Source organism: Typha angustifolia, chromosome 11 (genome assembly GCF_048772165.1).
Source record: "Typha angustifolia cultivar Huaian chromosome 11, ASM4877216v1, whole genome shotgun sequence".
Taxonomy (NCBI): Eukaryota; Viridiplantae; Streptophyta; class Magnoliopsida; order Poales; family Typhaceae; genus Typha; species Typha angustifolia.
Window position 1 is genome coordinate 14,109,553 of NC_133249.1, and position 22,176 is coordinate 14,131,728.

At 36.0% G+C, this 22,176-nt stretch overlaps 2 protein-coding genes across 2 annotated transcripts; one reads left to right on the forward strand and one right to left on the reverse strand.

The window, feature by feature from the left end:
* Positions 1–651: 651 nt before the first annotated feature.
* Positions 652–20,973, reverse strand: LOC140770638 (uncharacterized). Its single transcript, XM_073111890.1, has 17 exons — positions 19,887–20,973; positions 19,606–19,724; positions 18,121–18,726; positions 17,713–18,019; positions 17,365–17,530; positions 15,719–15,821; positions 15,397–15,511; positions 13,333–13,514; positions 12,916–12,944; positions 11,382–11,570; positions 9,821–10,000; positions 8,990–9,174; positions 8,677–8,772; positions 7,914–7,959; positions 5,973–6,079; positions 1,743–1,844; positions 652–1,651 (listed from the first exon to the last, which is right to left on the reverse strand). The coding sequence occupies exons 1-17, from the start codon at positions 20,823–20,825 to the stop codon at positions 1,055–1,057; spliced, it is 4,068 nt and encodes a 1,355-aa protein (XP_072967991.1). The 5' UTR covers positions 20,826–20,973; the 3' UTR covers positions 652–1,054.
* On the forward strand, positions 13,613–14,515 carry LOC140770144 (RING-H2 finger protein ATL57-like). Its single transcript, XM_073111167.1, has one exon. It carries the CDS (start codon positions 13,848–13,850, stop codon positions 14,487–14,489), a length of 642 nt encoding a protein of 213 aa, XP_072967268.1. The 5' UTR covers positions 13,613–13,847; the 3' UTR covers positions 14,490–14,515.
* Positions 20,974–22,176: the final 1,203 nt, after the last annotated feature.

Sequence of the window (22,176 nt, forward strand, 5' to 3'; positions counted from 1 at the left end):
ATATATATATATATATCATAATACGACCTTAAAAGGATTATGTCGAGTCGAGTACCAACACATTAAAATAAAATAAAATAAATAGACAACCAAAACTTCTATAGGTTCCTGTATACATATACATATATACATATGAAGAGCGAGAAAATGAATATTGACAAATATACAAACAACTCATGGAAGAAAATGAATATTGACAAATATACAAACAACTCATGGAAGAAAATGAATATTGACAAATATACAAACAACTCATGGAAGAAAATGAATATTGACAAATATACAAACAACTCATGGAACATGCCCTGACTTCACAGGCTCGAGGCAAATATAAAACTTAAAACTTTTCGATGGAAAAAGGTCGAAAACGAGCTATTCCTCAGGCATAGATATATACGAGCAAATTAATCACTCCGATACAGATTTCTCATTAAAAAAAAAGGAAAAAAAAAGAAGGCACTACAATACATTGATGAATGCAATACTAAGGATTTAACTCTCCCAGAAGACAAATAAGAATCATTGATGCTTTCATATAATTAAGTTTAATCGGATGAAGTACCATCCCAAGAAAACATGGCACTTCTTCAACACGTAATAACTCAATATTTCACAAATGGCAAAGAGAAAGAACACCACGTGCATGATGCATTTTGTAACTATGTAACCAATATTTAACTGGTATTATAAACTCCCAAAAGATAAGGGAGAATGAGTTAGATGACATACACCATGGAAGCAACATTCATAACTAGTTAGTTACACCTAAAGAATAAGATAGTTGCATCAAATAATATACATGGAGCGAAAAGCATAATTGCCAGGGCAATTAGATTGTGCACAAAAGTTTGCTGATCTCTTTTCCAATCCAAACATCACTTCCCTTACATGTGATAGTGGAATGGTCATCATGCAGAAGGATGGATAATAAGCACGTCAAATGAAGTGAAATGTAATTAGTCATGCGAGTCTCTGGTCCAGAAGCCTTCTAGAACACATGAATGCTGCTTCTAAAATCTCGTCCGCCAACAATCTAGGAACGATGAGATATTGATCATGAACGATGTTGATATCCATGATAAAAGTGAAATGGATTAGGCGGAGGTTGATATTGCAATCTGTGAACTAACTGAGGAGGTGGTGGAAACTGAGTGCGCTGTATTGAAGAACCTGGGTAAGCAGAAGGAACTATAGGTTGTGGATAGTACATAAATTGATAATTTGATTCGGGGGAGACAAATTGGGGCCTTGGAGGGTACACCACATTTCCAGGTTGGAATGGAAGAAGAGGGAGAGGTAGCACATTCGGAGTGGATAAAGGTTCCGAAGTCTCATAACAAGCATGGCGTTGATTGCTGGCACGCTTAGTATGCCTTGCTTTTTTTGTTGCAGATCGATCAATAGGAGCATTAGAAGGGTGGATGGGATATCTCCTCTTATGCTCCAGGCTTTCATGCTTAAGTTGATTTACCGGAACATCCATATGAAGGGATCCAAACAAATCGACTCTGAGAGTAGATGCTTCAATTTGACCGATCATGAAACATGACAAATGATCAAGAGATACACGGATGCATTTGCAAATCTTCTGCATCTCAATTTTCCCAATAGATCTTGCAAAATTCTGAGATCGGTCCAAGAAATCTTCAACCTGGACAAAAAATGAAGAAAATATGTTGACCAATCTAAAAATTCTACTACCAATAAATTGTCAAAATTTTGATAATAGGAAGATAAATTACGCTCATATTGCCGACCCCTGAATCCCACGTCTTAGAGATCCATGATGCTTCAAAAGTACTTGCACAGAGCCCATGCTGCCATAAACTTTCAACTGATGACAACTGCAGAGAGTGCAGAAGAACTCAGTCATACAATGCTGGTTATGTAATGCTTGCAGTACTTGTCATGCATAGCAATATCTCACAGAGCCTATGACCAAATTGAGAAAATTACCCGTGCTACCCATGTGAATTCATCCCAAAGTGCATAAGAAAGGCACTGAAGCAGCTCTAAGCATGTATTTGACAGGACTCTTGACAAACTTGTAAATCTACATATATATATATATATATATATATATATATATATATATATATATATATATTGAGTGAGAAAGATTTTATTCCCATCCATAGATATTATTCTGAGATGGTAAAGCATCACGTGTGACATTCAAAAAGATGATGTATGCTACAGGACAATAAGAAACAAAATTCTCGTTTTCTTTCTTCAGAACCTCAACCTCTGTTATATACTCTATACATTTAGAGAGAGGTTAGAGAACAAACTTTATGTTAAAGACTTTAAAAGAAGAGGTTCTATCCAGTGAGTTCATCCCAAGATCCAAAAAATCTCATGCAATTTGAAAAAACTTGAGTACGTATCCTTTCTCCAAATAGGGATTTGTTTTTTATGATCGAATAACTAATGGTTAGAGAAGTGTTGATGCTTTTCAAAAAGTTTTAACATGGACTTCTAACGAAATTATAGCCATTGGTTCTTGAAGCATTTTAAAAGGCGCTCAGGCAGTCGCTGTGGTGAGTCGCCACACCGGCCACCCCACAAGGATGGTTTACGGCCTGCTATAGGTGGGTGGGCCACAACTGTGTTCTGCAGCCACCTTGTTGCTTGGCGGTCCAAGCGACCTGCTTTGGTGTTGCAGCTGGTTGGGCTAACGGGCCGAATAATGGATGCCAATGAATAATTAACCACTTGTTTTTGGAAAAAAAAAATCACCCATCTCTCTCATCTCTCTCACGATCGATCCGAGCCCTAAGCCCCTAACCAGATCTCTCCTCTTCCTCTCTTGATCCTCCTCTCTCAAGCGGCAATAGCAAGCCATGATAAGTTTCTCTTTCTTCTCCTCTTTTTCACTCATGGGGGCAAGCGATAGTAAGTCTTCTCTTTCATCTTCTCTTCACTCTCGGCTCTCTTTCTTTTATTTCTTCCATGCTACAGTAGTACATGTTCTCCTCTAATTTCCCTGCTACAATAGACCGACAAGCATGCTTCCCTGCTCTCTCCTTCCCTTCCACTCTTGATGACAAGCATGCTTCCCTGCTTCGAATTAGTTTTCTTTCACTGTCCTAAATTTTTTTCTAATTATTTTGCTAATTACTGTTAATATGTTAAGCAGTATGCTAATGGAATTTAGAATTAGTTTGCAAAATGTAGTTTGTGAATTTACTTAGCTAGTTTGCGAATTGGCCAATAGCCCCAATTTTTTTCTTTTACTGTCTTGAAAAGTTTGCTAATAATTGTTAATCAATTATGCTAGAGAAATTAATTGCTAACCAGTTGTGAGATGTAGATTGTAAATTATTTGCCAATTAGTTTGTGAATTGCCTGGCGACCCCAATTTTGTATTCTTTCATTGTCTTGAATTCTGAAAATTTTGTTTTCTTTCGCTGTCTGAAAAATTTGCTAATTCTATAGAGATTGTCATGAAATGGAGAGTGATTTAAACTTAGATAGTATTATTAATTGTGTTGAGAATTTTGACTCATATCCATCCATTCAAATCTGCATTTCAAATGTGGAGATGAATATAAAGGGTCACTAAAAATTTCGGGAGACCATTAACAAGATTAACAAGAGAAAAGTTAATAATAATGAATTCAACCAAGATAATAATTCAACTCATTCAAATCCACATTCTTTTACTCTTTTGTATGTTACTAAGTTAGTTACTTTCTAATTTTTATAATTATTAGCTCATTAGTGAAGTGTATATAAAATCGGTGTCCACTACTTGAAAGACATGACGATTAAAATTCTTATTTGACATATAGCTCCTATGAATGTGAAAAAAATTGAAGCTCATTTGAATAGGTAATATATCATTGTTAATTCTTATTTATCATTCTCATTGTCATATTTATTTGGTGTCCTTAATTTCTAAATTAATCCAAAAAAGAAAAATAGATTGAAAGTGAAGAAGTTGAATGATCTAATTTATGTACAATTTGATGCGAGAATGAAGGGTTGAAAAATAGAAAAAGCGAAGGATCGTGTAACTTGAAAAGAAAGAAATAATACAAAGGATTGGTTGAATAATGAGCCTCTAGAGCAAGAGACCTTCCGAGGTGAAAAATTGACTTGGGAGTTGGGAGATAGTGATAAAAGCATTAGGAGCTAAAGAACATTTGGCATTAAGGAGGAGGCACCAGATCTATTCAAGTTACTACTAGTAACATCCCCTATTTCTCTAAATGAGCAATTAATCCAATTAGATAAAAAATCAGACAATGACGATGGTGTTGAGCTAGAGCTTGATGAAGATTCCGCTGATATTTTATTATTAAACAAAGTTTTTTTCCAAGACTATGAAGAAGATTAGAAGAGGACATTTAAGTTGTTATCATTGTGAGCTTGATAGTTTTGATCATGTTATTTGTTGTAATTGTGAACTTTTATGGTTGTCATAATTTCGAACCTTTGATCATATTATTTGTTATAGTTGTGAACTTGTTATAATGGTTATAATAATTTTGATCATGCTTACGGTGTGAACTTGTTATTATAGTTATGATAATTTTGATCATGCTATTTGTCATAATGTGAATCCAAAACTCGGTATCAGAATCAAAATCAACTGCTAGGAAAAACGATACATATTGGTCATATCAACTATATCGATTTTATCGGTCACCCACATAGAATCTGACTATTTACTAATGACATAAAATTTTAAATGTTAATTAAAAATGTATGAATTTTTTAAAAATTTAGAAAAACTAATAGAAAAATAAGAAAATAAAAATTACTCACATATGATGACTAAAAACTATAAAAAAAACTCACTCAAAACCAATTTTGAGCTGAATTTGATAAATTTATATGCTCGTAAATTACTGTTACAGAAGTGAGATGAAGAGAGATCTCTCTCTTCACTGGTGTTCTACAGCAATAGAAAATGAGAGTTAAATAGTGAGTGAGAAAGATAAGAGAAATGAGGAAAAATACTCAACCGAGTTCATCAAAGTGCGGAATAACCGAAGGGGCTCACCGGATGAGTTCGGTGAAGTTTGAAGGGTGGAAGGAAAGTGTGTAAGAGATATGATGAAAACTTGAAAAAAATGCAAGAGATATCAATTACTAATATTTCTTAAGTTAAATTCATTTTAGATTTGATCTAAATCTTTAAAAAAAATTAGTTTCGACCAATATGACGAAAACTACTCGATCCCAGACCGAAATTAGTCACTAGATTGGTTTTAGGTCAAGATCGGGTCGGCCAATTTTGAGAACCATGATTATATGGTTGACTTGTAAAGTGTGATCACGATATTTAGTATATTGGTGTAATGTACTATATAATTTTTTACACATATTCTATTAGTCTATATTATATATTATAGTATATATTATGTACTATACATGATTATGTTTTATTTTTAATACATTAATATGCTAGATACCTTGGCACCTGTCTTTCACGTAAGTACTTTGCGGTGGGGTGACTGTCTACCACTTGCAACTGCCTTTTAATACATTGGTGCCTTAGGGAGAGAGAGAGAGAGAGAGAGAGAGAGAGAGAGAGAGAGAGAGAGAGAGGATAACTAGATTTGGACAATGACAAACTTATAGCCAAACGATCAGTTTGGATAGTAAAACTTTTATCTTGTTCAAAGAATTGTTATTGAAATGCCTATTGAACACTTTATGTATAAGCCCTAATTTAGCTAACAAGAGAGCAATCAACCAAAATGTTGTTTCCTTAAGTTCCAACAAATTTCTGAAGTTCAAAGATATTCATCTTCCTCGACTAAATGTATTTGTATATCAGTCAAAAATCAGTGTCAAGACACTTTAAAAACATTCTGTTAACTCAACAATTTCGATTGGACAAATTTCATTAATGATGTCAACATGAAGCTTTGCCTTAACTAAATTCTAAATGGTCAATGTTTTGTCTCAGAAAGTCCTGATGGAAAAAGTTTACAGGAACACAAGAAAGAGAAACTCACTTTGTTCATTAAAGCCACAAATAATCCAGCTACAGACTCTTGATTTCCTCTACCAAAGCCTCTGTATCTTAGGATATTGTTCTGGATACTTGAGGCATCTGATCCATCTACAAAAGAAAGAAAAGAATTTCAACAAATTATCCAAAATAATCTCAGCCAACAAGTCAAGAATATTAACAGAAAATAAAGATGTGGCTAAAGACATAACAAAGAAAAACTCATACAGTGAGCAAAGAAGAATTTATCTTTCCATATTCCACAAATGTAACAATTGTACATAAGCTAGCAATATACTAAAGATGCAAATAGTGGCTCGAAAAAGTAATACTACTGTAGCATACATATGCCATATAAGGTGTAAAAATTGATAAAACTACAAAAGCTCTCGTGAAAGATCATGAATGACATTCTCATAGAACCATAAAACAACCCATAGAATATACATATATATATTTAATAACCACATCATTGTCAACAAATAACAGCATTCCTTTGTTACTCATTAATCATGATATTAGACAAAAATCACAAAAAATGTAATATGTTCCTCAATTAACTGGTGCTCAAAAGAAGCGCAATGACCAATTACTCAAATGTATAATCAATCATTATTCTATCTGTACAACAAATACCTTTACAAGTTACAGTTAATAGATTGCTTCTGTCAAGGGTTATCTGCCTATGGGATAAGTCTTTGTATGTCCTTGCCAAAATATTGGAGTTTCTGACCTCTTAACTCTCAAAGAAAAATGAAAGATACTAATTTTTATGGAAAAGTTCCTATTAACTAATATTCTATTTTTACCATTTGAGAACTTACAAAGTTCTCAAGGTAATCTTATCCTAATGCTTCAATTCTTTTAAAATCTATCTCTCTAACCTGACAGAGATCTAGTTGTCGTTAGATATAACAATGCAACATAAAACTGTCTCCAATTTGCTGACCACTTACAGAAAAATCAAACTATTTTTCAACCAAATGCATATGCCTAGTTTTTAACTATAACAATCACACTATTCCATACCATCCCAAACCCAACTGTTAGATTGCCCTGCATCTTGAGTTCATTATTTAAGGGATCAAAGAAAATTGCTAGCATTGTTCTCCCTGTACAACATGCTCAAACTGCTCTGTAAAGTGAACCAACTGCTAATATTTGGTTAAGATTTCTGGCTCATTAAAAATGGTCTTGGCTTGGGTCTAATTTATGGTCGAACATCATGATTCATGAATTGCAATATTAAAGAACTTATCTATTTCAATAGAAACATCACATATGAAATAGTTCTGGTCCTTCCAAGCAAATCTAGAAGAAGAGATTAACCAGAATCTTTATGGAAGAATGTTGCTTCAAACAAGAGGATTAACATAAGGTATGAAACTGATTATCCCAATTCTTAAGTATGATCTGAAAAAAAGAAAGAAAAGAACAGATGATAACTGCATTACAAGTTACCTACGATGAAACATTCACAATAAACTTATGAAGCACAGTGATAATTCAGAAGCAGAATCAGCAGAAATGGGCAAATTTTCCAAAACCAACAAATGACTCCTATATTTTCAAGACTGAATGTTTGTATAATGAACAACGTTCTCACAATCCATAAGAAATGCTAGAAAAGAAGCAATTCTAACATGTTTTAATTCAATTAATATTATATCAACCAAACTAGGAACTTTTCAAATTCATTCTTTGACTACACAAAAGAGATGGAGTAAACGGGCCTCTAATGATCGTCTTTAACAACTGAATTATTTCAGTTTATTATGAATTCATTTGCCAAAATAAAAGGTGAAAGTATTTATATGGCAAGTGAGAATTCTTCAAAGGATCTATATCCGAATATTATAATATTGATTGTACAAGAAAAGATCTTTTAAGAATACTAGAAGATCCTTTCTGCCAGCTATCCTTCTTTATCTTCAAGACTAATTACCTTTCAACAAGACAGAAAATGGAGGAAGTATTGGAGGATTCCGGGTCTGTGCTGCATAAAAATATAAGTGGAAATAAATTTATACATCATCAGAAAACTAGGTGAAGTAGATATTATATCAAGCAACTGAGAAGTTACGGCAACACTTAACACCTAGTGACATATAGTGAAGCTACCTGATCAAAACTTTACACTAGATTAAATAATTTTGACACATGAACATCGTCAATTGAACCACTCCTTATATTTGCGCTTTCTTGAGGTTTTAGTTCTTCCAAAGTTAAAAAGGCGAGAGATACAACTCTTATTTTTCTATTTATTTTCCTTTACTTTACATTTATCAATACTATGATAATGTATAAAATAGAATACAACACTTCCAAAGAGTCAAAGAAAGATATTTTAATTGCCACAGTCAGCTTAAAGTATCCCCTTCTAAACATACTACTTGACTACTGTAAATATCCATTCTTAAAAGGACCAAACGAAACCTCCTAGTCACACTAAGTTCAAATTGGTAAAGAAAGCATGCACACCATGAAAATATAAGCACTTGTTTCTAGAATCTATGAAATGTTATTAACTTTTTGTGCAGCTATTAGTCTACTAAAGGAGAACGACCCTAGCTACACTTCATCCTTCTAAAGTATCATAGCAAATCAACTAAGTTTTGGTTTAGAATCTTCTCACAAGATCGACATATCTAATGAAGAAAATGGTTGAGCTATTCATTCAAAAAACAGTAAAAAAGAAATTCTTGTACCTGCAAATGAAAAGCAACTAAGGTTATTATGGACATAGAGCTCATGGTACGATCTTTTGAGCTGTTAATGTTATGTGCCCTCGCCCAGCACTTCATCTGGAAAATAAAAGATGGAATTTACTAGATTAAGTCAACTTATTCTAAATTATCACAATATTCGTCTAATGAGTTCTGATATATGCATAAACAAAATAAGAACAGGAAGCTAATTTGCTAAAAAAGATAAGGAAAGAAAGACAACATGAAGTTCCAGATACAGCATATTGAAAGAAATGAAATTAAGATGAAGTCAAAAGGTATATACAAATATTACCAGATAACTTAGTATCCGAAATCTTTCATCAATTGATGAAACGAGAGTGACAACCATGGATCTTGTGATGCCATCCTTGTTTTCTACTGAGATATCACACTCAATTCCGGTGCCACAATCTATGACTTTCAGAACTGGCACTCTAGCTCTCATGATTGGTAAGACTCCAGATACTTGTCCTCTCCCTGCAACCAGAGAATGAATAAGATGCACACAGGACATGGAAGCAGAATAATAACAATGTTTAATAATAAAACAAATGAGTTTGAACAAAGTGTGATTTATGAAAATTTATCATATAGAAGTGTTGCAGATTGTGTGGAAACCAAACCAGAGAAAATATTGTTTAAGAATAAATAATCAGTAGATTCCTAAGTGGTGTTTAGCCATCTGCATGTTATACGAGAAGTCAAAATGAATTTTTTCTCCAAGTTAGCATCATGCAGTTTTACAAGAATTTCCAATCTTACTACATGCTCTAAAAATTTTACACACTCCAGTGTCATTTATCTGACAAAAGTATTTCTAAACATTCCTCTAGATCAGATCATGAAACTTAGTTGTTAAAAATTATATTCCTAAAGTTTTTATTGCTCCAATTTTATCAGAAGAGAAAAAAAGGAAGAAATTATAGAAAGTAAATTATATACATTGTTTACACTACACATATTAGAGCAAGAGGTGACAAAGAAAAGCTCATAATGATATTTAAGATAATAAGTAGCTATAAAATATAGAACATAAAGCACCACATTCCTTTCTCTAGGCTTACTGTTATCAAACCCATGTTTTTAAAAATGAGTACAGAAATTCATCAAATTAAGACATTACTTTCATGAGTATACAAAACTCTGGCAAACTTCCTAAGAACCGAAATCTTCTTATCACGAGGAAACTCAGTACTAGTGTTGCTGTCAAAGTTAACAGACAGGTCCAAATCACTTCTAGCAGTGAATAAGTCCATTGCAAAAGACCCAAAAGCCTCCACCATGGGGAAACCATCTTTATCACCTGAATGAAAATGCAAAACAAGCAAACTATAAAATTTACATTAACACTCACAAAGTGAAACATAAAGAAGTCATGGAGAATCATATGACTATTATGGGAGAATTAAATATACAGAAAGAAAATTAAAATGTCAAATGATATATCAAGACAACTGTATACAAGGACTTGTATAGATGCTTGGCGAAAAAAGCTGAACAAAAAAGAGCTACTTTTGAAGGATAATAACTGGGAGACCAGGAATTCAATGAGTTCCTTCCCTAGAACAATTGGTCATACTATTAGCAAGAAGTTTCATTATCTACAACAAATGCAAAATGGTGCATCCTAGTAGCTCTTTACAAAGATCAAACTTTCAGAAAAATAAATTGGGAAAGTTCAAAAGGTGAGGCTTGTTGGGTGTGTATGCATGTTCCTTACATGTGTGTTTTACAGTGGTGGACCACCCTGAAATGGAAATTTTTTAAACAATCATCTTATAGTTGAACTGCTGTATAGTCTATTTCTATGAACATTGTTGCGGGTGTCTATGTGTTTTTACATTTGGGCAATAAGCTTAACATCGAATTACTGCAGCCATCTCTATACACCAGTATTTCAGCAACAATTCATACATAATAATCCGATATCATCTGGAAAATGAAACAGCTCAGTATTGCATCAACAACTACCACAACAACAAGGACTGCCCCTTCCCGATATGTTATGACAAGAACAATCTAATGCAGAGCTCTCAACATTCTAATCCTACATCACAAACATGGTAGCTATTTCAATCTATTCTATCCTGGTAGCGGAGGCTAAAAATATTGAAAGGCGGTGTTATAAGATAAGCATATAATACATATTCATTGTTTTAAGTGCAGAGTTTAGATTTAAACATCCATACAAGATAAATCCAGCATGTCCAGATATGACCAAACATACAACTTATATATTGCAGTTGTGGAAATTGTATCTAGTAATTCGTCCATCTAGAAGCACCTTGTGATGGCATGGAATGTGATTATAATAGAAATAGGTCTGTTGTTTGATTTGAAATCTTGTAAGTCGCAAAAAACATTACTTAAAAAAAGTGATCCTAGAAAATTTCTGGAGGTCCCTTGAGGTTAACACAGATTATAGACCTCACTGGAAACCTCTAACATCTTTTATTTATTCCGAATTATACAAATAAACTCTAGAAGAACATGAGGTAAAATTCTATAGGGAAAAATGATACACAGTGAATAGAAATTTAATTGTCCTGAAAAGGTAAACAGATGTTGAATAATGCAGCCAATACTATATTGAGTCATAAAACTCTTTTATTTTTAAATCAAAAGAACGAGACCAAAACATACCCAAGCAAAAAATTCATGTTAGTAAGAAATATGTATATTACCAAAGATGTCAGTGGCCATCATATTAAAAACACGGAGTAGGTTTATCCTCTGCTCATAGTCAAGTGGCCGAGGACGCAGAATGTCATAAACATCAAGAAGTAACCCATTAAGAGTTGAAAGAGATAAAGAATCAAGCAAAATCTTTTTTGATTCCGTGTATTCTAGCTTCGATGCACGTTTGCATAGTGCTACAAGAAAAGAGAAGTTATTAGCAACAGAAAAAGAACAAACGTGTTGCTTTCTAAAGTTTTAAGATTAAAAAAAGAACAAAGAGTTCAAAATTTATTCACCTGACATGCCAAAAACATCAGCATAAATTACTAGATTTTGATAATTCTAATGGAACTTTGAACTCAGTTAAATGTTTCTCAGATATTCAACAAATTCTCATTCTAAGGGAAAGATGTTACATTTATTGGACATCATGAAAATAAAGGCATATAGTATTTCGTTCCAACACAGAGTTAACTTTTAGAACAGGGTAGCAAGGGCATTCTAGGGCACATTTTTGCTACCTACTCAGACCTATAAAAATAAGTGAAATAGTAGGAGCAGTAACAAGTACAAGACTAAATGGATATGAACCGCAGGCAGTGATACAGATCTAACAGCATGAGAATTAACATACCCTACTTCATGTTTCAGAATCCAGTAACAAAGTTCAGACTTGCTTAATGCAAATAAAGTTCCATCTAAAAAGAAAATGAACACAAGATTAGGAGAAATATATACACATCTTTTTAGGGGATAAACAAAGTTTTAGTCACTTCTAATTAAATATCTTCAACATGACCAAACCTTGACATCTGTAGGCTAATTTAAATTTTGTTGGCAAATAAAAAGTGTCTTTCAGATGTAACAAGACGGCACTCTTCTGACAGTATATGCATATCAGAACTTGTAAAGGTGACAGCTGAAAGTCATAAAATTAAGAGTGTCTCTAGTTCCATGTGATATATATGGCACTTCGTTCTCTAGAAAGATAGTTTTCACAATGTTCTTGTGTAGTTTGAATCCACACATAAGCAGAATCACAAAATATACCCTTCCAAAATTTGGGAATTTAGATTTACTTTTTCCAGAAAAAAATCATTGGAAAATGAAATTTCAATTAATCTTTTAGAATGTTTTCTTCTGTTCACAACTTCGCATGGACCCGAAACAGCTTGTAGATATGAAAAAGTACTTTCCAGAAGTTTACAAGGAGTTCAACAAAGAAATGGAAGACCTCTCACTTTCCTTTGTTTAGTTTTACAAAATTTTAAATGTAACCAATCATGACCTGAGTAACTGAAAACTTAAAAAAAAAACCTACTAATCCATCTGGTGGTTTCGTTATAAGGATTAAGGAAAGACAAGAAATAAAAAGTAGCTATAGTGGAGTTAAATTCTAGTTGTATCTGCAAAATTAAGATTGTCAATCGATTCGGTATAAATAATAGCTATCAAGATTCAAGAGAGCAGATTATAGTTCTTAAAGAAAGAATACGAAGGATAATTTGCAGGATCTTCAGTCGATTGTGGACACTCTACCTTTCTGATCTAACACCATCGTAGAGAGCCTGCGGCGAAGTAGAAGTAGCAACAAAGTCACAACCAAGAAAGAAAAATTTCTACGAAAAGTCATTAGCTTCAGAAAATTTCTTTCCATTAATCATAACATACCACCAAGGGAATCACATAACTATTCTCTTTGCAACGATAAAGAACAGGATAAGAAATGATCAACAAATAAATGGAACAAAAAGATCACAGATCCAAGAAACCGATGACATATCAGAATAAGATACAAAGAAACAGAATCCAACAAGAAGAACCAAAGATTAGTTCCACAGAAGGAAACCCTTTCATGAACCCGAAGAAACTACTATGAAGATCCAACAAAGAGGTAAAATTCAAAAAAGAAATGATGTGGAAAATAAACGGAAGACGAATTGGAGATCTACTGACCCGCTTCGCGAGATCCCAAGCAGGGTTAGGGTTCGCGAGGGATTCGATTCTTGGAGGTGAGCCGAAGGGGTTTCGATTCTGGGGGATGGAACAGGGGAAATCAGGAGGGAGAAGGGCAAAAATGGTACTAAAATGCTTGAGAAATTGGTTCTTATGATTATTAGTTCGGTGTCCACGCAGAGACAATATTAAAATATATGGAAAATTACATTTTACTCCCGATATTAATTATAAATCGTGTAGTTTTATTTATACGCCCTTGTAGTTATAGACGTACACCACCTTCTTCTTCTTATCCCTTCGTCTCCATTCCAAGAAATAACCACCGCTTTCCAAATAAAAGACAAACGTCTGAAATGGGACCCACATATTTTGCCTACTAAATAAGGCGGCTACTGCATCACATGCATCTTTTAGGCTTTAGCCTTTAGCTCACTCCCCCTTATGTTCTACTGCTACCACTACTCGAGTCGAGAGTCGAGACCTTCGCATGCACCCTACTAACAATAACCCCAATGAGGCTCCTCCTAAATAGTTCCCCCATAACTCCCCCGCCACGGCCCTACGACCCGGCCGAGTCGGTCCGGTTCAACCCCTCCTCGATGTTCATGACCGCCTTCGTCCTCCTCCTCGCCCTCTTCTTCCTCGCCTTCTTCTCCGTCTACGCCCGCCGCCTCCTCTCCGGCTTCCGCGGCCGCCCACCCCGTCATCCTCCGCCTTCACCCCCTCAACCGCAGGTGCGAATACCGAGGAGGCACGCCTTTGCGCCGGTGTACGGGCTCGACCCCTCGGCCGTCCGATCGCTCCCGGTGCTCTCCTACGTGGGAGGAGGCGGCGGGGGGAATTGCGTGGTGTGCTTGAGCGAGTTCGAGGAGAAGGAGAGGGTGAAGGTGATACCGAGGTGCGGGCACGTGTTCCACCCGCAGTGCATCGACGCGTGGCTGCTGGCGAAGGGGTCGTGCCCCGTCTGCCGCTGCTCCGATATGGTAACGGGTTCGGGTCTGGATGTTCGGAGAGAGCTCAGAGAGGCGGGAGAGGGAAGAGAGAGGAAAGTGGTGAGAGTGGGGAGAAGCGATAGCTGTAGGTGGAGGGTGGTGGAGGAAAGGGAGAGGGAGACGGAGAGGGTGGTGCGCGTGCGGCGGACGTTCAGCTTTTGAGAGGGAGAGAGAGAGAGAGAGGAGGGTTGACACGTGTATAGCCATGCAATGGAATGGAATCTTATCTATCTTTTAATCGTATCAGAATACCGTGGTCAGTTGTCACACCCTTTCACAATGTCAACTAAAAAATAACTATAAAAAATAAACTAGAGCTCGTTATTGTTGATTGGAGCTCAATAGAATTTGTGGTCAAAAGACGAAAAAATCGAAAAGAGGAGTTATAGCAGATGACAAGAAATACAAGTAGAGACAATTTTAATATCTTTTTAGAGTTAATCACACAATTTACCTCTACGATTTGGCTCAATTCCACAATAGGTTAAAATTTTAAGTTACAAGTACATGAACCACATGATCCAATTCCCTCTTTTTTTATAAGGAATTTAGTTGTCTTGATAAGTTTACCACTGTTCGTTTAAAAAAAAAAAAGGGTTTTACTACCGATTTGGCACCCAAATGGATGATATTACTACATTTAAAATATCTTCGCAACTAAATAAGGACACAGTACAAGCAACGGTAGATTTTTTAACATACCATCTGCATATATGTATAACGAAAGAGTTTATAACCGTTTCTTTACTTACAGTGAGGACCATCTAGAAGCAAACAACAAAAATGAGGACCATCAACAAGCAAACAACAAAATATATGACATTTGCCATTCCACTCTGGAATTTAATAATGCTCGAAAAAAATCAATAACATGGGGCAGATAAACATAGACATATATATACAGAAAAGAAATACTAAAAGAAACTAGCAGCCACGGATAAAACTTCACACGCAGCAGCAACTTATACCCTTTTCGATATATAATATCTTCTATTTTATTTTTTTTACTTTTCTTTCCTTTTCTATTCTTTTTTTTCATGTATGTGTGTGTGTGTGTGTGTGATATTTACATCATGGAATAAGCCCGGACCACCTCGACAATTGGTGCACGGCACAGCGGGCACTTCCCTCCACCTCGGACCAATTCATTAGCACATTTTGAACAAGTGCACATGTGCCCACATCTGATTAGGCAAAAATGAACAGCTCAGTTAGTATAAAGCTGTAACTCTCAAAAACTATAACTTCAATAGTATGACAAAAGAAAGTGTTTTTATCCTTACTAGTATGCCTAGTATAAAGCTGTAACTCTCAAAAACTATAACTTCAATAGTATGACAAAAGAAAGTGTTTTTATCCTTACTGTACATATGGAATAGTAGGCATACTACCTGTACAAAAGGGAATCAATTTGAGCATCACAGCATACACAACAGATCCCTTTCCTCACTTGACTCCATTTTGTTCCATCCTCAGATAAACTCTCGTTAATCCCTGGAACGTCAATCTTGTTAGTCTTAGAAGAGGATGAGATGACTAGCAAAGGAGATGCCCAAAAGAGTAGCAACCATACATTATCAACTATTAGCATGATCATAAAGAAAAAAAAATGTTGATGTGCTGCAAAAATCGAATGCCTGCCTTGAACCACAGCAGAAAAATACCCTATTCTACAAGGCTTAGGATTAACTCCTCCTTGGGTGGGGGCTGGGGGGGAGGAGCATCGCTTTGCATCTGACAGCCTTGAATGAATGTCAAAACCAGTGGTACAGTCATGAAACAAGCTGCCACAGCTCTTCTGGGCTTCTAATTCTTCCAGAAAGAGTGCTTATTAAGAAGCAACCCGCCCACAAAAAGGGTAAAAGATAAAAGCAATAGCATATAGAAGAGGAAGAAAACGGATAAAAGAAAATTCCAAACTAAAAACTGATGGCACATGTTACCTGAGCGAGCTACATGATGTTAGTACAACTTTAATTTTGCACTAGGACATATGCAATACAAAGAACATTTTCCATTGGTGGTGACAATGGGACAAGACTGGATGTAGAGGTGGCAATCAGATCGAGTCGAGTTAGGTCAGATCAAATTCAAGCCAACATGAACACGATCCATTTATTAATTAGGTTACACGTTATAAATGGGTTACCGGGTTACACAAATTATTTGTGTTTATATAAATTACTTAGGTTACCAACAGGTTTAATCAGGTTAAAAATAGGTTTATTCGGGTTATTCAAGTGATAAACAAGTTATTCGAGTCATAATCAGATTACCATGTCATAAATAAATTATTGTTTGGATCAGCGGGTCATAAACAAGTTAAACTTAAATGGGTCAAATGAGTTTAGTTAATAAACACATATATGACTCGTTTTTTGATTGAGTTTGATGGGTCAAAACCATTTACAATCTGAACCGAATTATATTAAAAATGTTTAAATCTTTTGGGTGTATCAGGTTATCAAGTCTGGATTACCATGTCATAAATAAATTAATTGTGTGGATCAGCGGATCATAAACAAGTTAAACTTAAATGGGTCAAATGAGTTTAGTCAATAAACACATATATGACTCGTTTTTTAATTGAGTTTGATGGGTCAAAACCATTTACAATCTGAGCCCAATTATATTAAAAATGTTTAAATCTTTTGGGTGTATCAGGTTATCGAGTCTGGTCAAAAATTGCCACCCCTAACTAAATGCAATGGCTCTAAAATTACATAGAATCTGTGAAATACAACTTGTACATAAAGATATAGTCTTAAAAACTACACTTAAAATACATAGGTGCAACTACTACTAATTGGTGTACATGACAAGTAAAGAGAAAAGGAAAATATGCTTATCTTTCCATTTTCTTTCACACTAAGCAAGGCCATTCAACTATGGAATGAAAAATTGTTGATGTTCTCACAAAGAGAAGATTAAGCAATATGGCAAAGGTACACACAATTTTGTTCTTTTCAGTTAACAAGTCTTATGCTTCTAGTAAAAAAGATGTGGATGATCTATGCATGTGTGAAATTATGCTTACCTTGTTCTCCTGCAAATCGATTCAAGGCTGCAGAAACTTCCTGTCTAATTGACCGCTGCAATTCTAGTTGCATATCCATGCAAGCTTCCAATGTTCTCTGTACATGACTCATCCCTTGCTGAAGTTTATTCATATCTGACCTCAGATCATTGATAGCATCCCATTCCTGCAGCAGTACAACATTCTATTAAGTTCGTATACCAATAGTATGGATCAGTGTATACGGCATGTTAGATAGGTTTCAGCAGCTTCAGCTTCACTGGACAAAAAGCTTACAAATCCATAACTTCTACTTTAGATGACAATGGTTACACATAGCAGAACCAGGGATAAGGGCAGATGACGCACAATTTCTGAACGACGCATGCTCCGTCTAGACCAGTTATTATGATGAAATTGTGAGTGCCATAGTGGTTGCCGAGGTGGAAGAGGTGGGGGTGGAATCACAAGACGAGGTCTGACAATGGAATCCTGAAGGTCCTGGTTTTCATCATCTCTTTGCAAGGCTTGATTTTCCTCAGGTAAATTTGGGGTAGGCAAGCTGCTTTCCAGATCCCAATTTATGGGCACATGACCTTGCCGTTGAACATAAGATCGTATTAATTGGTCTAAACTTTGACGAAAACCACTATGAAGAAGATTAGAAACACTTCTCCTGCAAGAAAGAAAAAAATGAACAAAGAAAAGGTTATAAACACAGTAAATAGCAATAAAATTATTAGCAAAATAATTTTCTTGTCAATGGGCAGTATCTACCGGCTTAGGAGTTCCCTAAGTTCCATGCTATACACATTGTCGTCGTCCGGTGGCATAAACGTGTTGATGCTTCTAGGACTGAACTGTTCACCGTTTGGAGGATCTAAATGGTTATCCTGCCAATTTTCATCAGTATTGTGAAACTCATCATCATGCCACTCCTCATGTACTTCTGGGAGATGACCATCTTCTCCTACATCTTCTGCTGTTTCATGGATCCACTCTTGCTCTGCATTCTCCTGCCAGTTCCCATCAGATTCCCCTCCGGTCACTTCATGCCACTGACCCATTCCACCATCAGAAGATTGTTGCCAGTCTCTTCTCTCATGTTCTGCATCTTCTTCCTGCCAACGCTCCACTTGAGTTAGAGGCTCATGCATGTCTACATTTCCTCTCCTAACTGCCATCTCAGCTTCTACAGCATCATTTATCCCTACCTCTTGCATGTCTGCACTTTCACTACGAGATTGGATTATTTCCTGGATCGCAGTGGAGGATGACACTACAGGGCTCGTTTGAGATTGATCATTTCTAGAGAGGTCGATGTTTTGCGCAGCTAAAGCATCAGATTGATTACTGGGTAGACCAGAAACACCATTCTCTAATCTGAAAAAAAATAATTCTCCAGTCACAAGAAATAGTAAGCATGATATCGAACTACTCCTGACTGTAGAATAAAAATGAAGAATATCAAGAAGTCTCATAATTGGAGAAAACCATAAACCTTACTGATAATTTTAACTACTATAACTCAATCTACTTTCTTCTAAAATACACAAACATACTTCAATGAAGCTCATAACAAAGCAAAGGGAGGACAAGGATGCATGAACAAGTGAATCACACATAAATTGGTGTCGGGTGTATAGTTCATTAGTTCATAAAAACATGCTGAGGTGTGAAGATGTGGATAGTTCAAAATATGAAGCTACCATAATTTTGAAGAGGAAAGTTGTAACAGATAGACCAGCAGCCTTTATATGTATGTCTTATCTTCAGCTGATGTATAGTAAATTCTAGACATGCCCTAGTTGTTTGCACAATCTTATTGGACAAATAATTTACATGAAAATAGAGTAAAAATCCAAGCCAACCATGCAACCAGCACAGCTCTGGGCAGTTGGTTCAGGGGTGTATCTTATGGCTAATAGCCCAAAAGCGAATAGGAATTAGTAGGCACAATCAAAGTGTGGTTGCACTGCCTTCTAACAGAGATGATTATTTGCATGGCATTTTAAAATAGATTGCTTTTGCAGTATATAAATTATTGCGAACATGGTTACTTGAGCGAGAGCTATATTTCACTTTGGCAATGCACGTAAGAAGAGAATGGTTAACCAATCACTGGACAATCAAAATTGTTATATACTGAAAGAAAATTATTTAAGCCTAAAGAACTATTGGCAATAGTCTTTAGTGAAGTAGGTAAGGAGTAAAACAAAAACTTACAGAGTGTCACCAAACATATATATAGTGAATGCATACCTCAAACCAGAGACATGGTGTTGTTGCCTTAGCTGACCCAATTCTCTTTCTGCCACTGATGTTGGCCTCTCCTCTTCAGATGAGCTCCCATTTCTCAAGAATCTACCTCTAAGTAGTACCTGAGATATCATTTCTAATGAGGTACAAGTCACACTACACAAGACTCAAACTATTTAAGCATGGTAAGCTAATAAATAGCATCAAAATATCTTGTGTCTCAGAAATTTCACAATCTATACTAATATAAACACAAAGTATACTCAGCAAGATCAGAGTCTCACCTGGATGCGATTCCGATGACCAAATCCAGAAACAGCTCGATGCTCTGACAAGCTCTGAAGCTCCCCCTCCCTCTCCCTCCCCATTCTAGTTATCACATCAAGCCTAGCCTGCCGTCCACGAATCCTCGGCAAATCCATCCTCGTGTGCTCCGGCAAGCCATCTACATGATCCGTGACCACACCATCCCTTGTACGGGCATCTCTTGGCTGGCTCGTCATCTGCACCCACTCTCTCACCAACCTCACTCTCTCCCTCTCAATCTCACCAAGCCACTCGACCCGCGGGCTCTCTTCCCTCGTCAAAACCCTAGATGCTGCGTCCGCCACCGCATTCTCCATCATCCAGCCGCGAACTATGCGCCGCACTCTTTCCCTCTCCCTCTCCCTCTCGCCGCCATCGCCAATCTCCGGAGACTCCTCTCTGCTGACACTGTTATCCCATTGGTTGTATCCACGGTACTGGCTCTCACTGGCCACGGAAGCAGCGACCCGCTCCCTCCATAACTGGAGGATTGACGACGACCTAGCCGCCACCGGCCGCTCCACCGCCGCCGACGGCGATCTCCGCGGTTCGTGAAGAAACGAGGAATCGAGCGTGGAAACAGTGTGGAGCCCCGCAAGCGCCATGAGTTCGGACTCTCGGGTGCGTTGCTCCATGGAAGTGATCATCTCCTCCGCCTGGCGTGCAACCCAGCGGCCAAGGATCCGGGACTGGCGGCGCGCGGCCGCGGAGGACTCGGCAAGGTCGTCGCTCTCGAGGTCCGATCTCCGGCGCCGTCGTGCGAGGAGGTCGGAGGCGTTATCCTCCTCCTCCTCCTCGTCCCCGCTGCATGATGAGGAGAAGGCGGCGCTCATGCAGCCATCGAGGTGGCCGCGGAATAGTTCCTCGAGGCCGCGCCGGAACTCGAGATCGGCGTCCTTGTGCCGGAAATCCTCCATTGCCGGCGGCAATCTCTTGATCTGAAGAAGAAGAAGAAGAAGAAAAAGCCTAGGAATTCATCGGAATATAAAGTTGGAGCTACCGAGCACGATTCCTTGGTCGCTCTCAAGAAAGGGGGAAGAAGAAACCCTAAAAAGTGGGATTAAAGAAAGGAACGGAATAAACGGATAAAGAATACAGAAGAGAATTTCATTATTATTCACATCCTACATTTCATTTTTATTATTATTTACATCCTTTTAAATGATATTTATCATTTAACCCTACTATTTTACCCTTTTAATGTTTCTAAAATCTAAATCACTCTGAGATAACTAACGGCAGGTGAGTAGGTGACATAATAGAGAATAATCTATTACTTTTATAAATAAAATATCTAAATACCTATAATATCTCTCATTTTATATTAATTTTAAAAAAAATTGCTGAAGAATATTAAGATTATTTTACATGGTAACTAATTGTTAAGAAAACTAAAACGCGGTTAGAGATATTAAAAATAAAATGAATAAATTATCATAAAATTAAAATATAAGAAATGAAAAGATCTTTAAATCAGTTTCATTAAGGATGATATTAAAACTCTAACACAAAATTATTAAAACTATAAAGTTAATCACACTTATAATAAAGTTGGGATAGGAGATATGATTGTACTTAGTGTCTTTTTAGCATCCAACTTTAAGCGTAACATCTTGTAAACATACTAAATTTCATTAATAATAATAATAAATAAATAAATAAAGAGTTCCAAGTTTATAAGATACTAGAATAGTAGGATTTGAACCATAATTTTTTTTTTCAAAATTAAAAAAAAAAAAAACTCTTCATAGTCATATATCGTAGGGTCGTTATATAACTGTCACTCAAAATTTTAAGATTGACAGCCACATACCCATTAAATTATTTAAAATCCCATACTTTAATCTTCTCGGTTTGGTGTTTGGTTTTAGTAACTTAACACCGAACAACTAGACAGAACTCTTTACGCCAAAGAGTTTGGGGGTTGGTTGAGATAGGTGTGTTTCAAAATATGGTGCAGGAGAAGCCGGAGGTGAAAAGATATTTTTTAATAATATTTTATAAATCACGTTTTATATTTTTTTTTATTTTTATGTTGTGATTCATATTTTGTTTACTATTATTTTTTTGACTAAAAATATTTTTACTATTATTTTTTTTTCCTCTCTACTCCTCCTCTAAAGAAGTCATAAATAATTTAAGTATTTATAAATTATTTTATATATTATAACAAAATATTTATTTGCTGATACTATTTAAATTAGCGGAGGATGTTAAATAAAAATTATAAGAAAAAACTAAGAGTCGAATTATAAGAACCTCAAAATG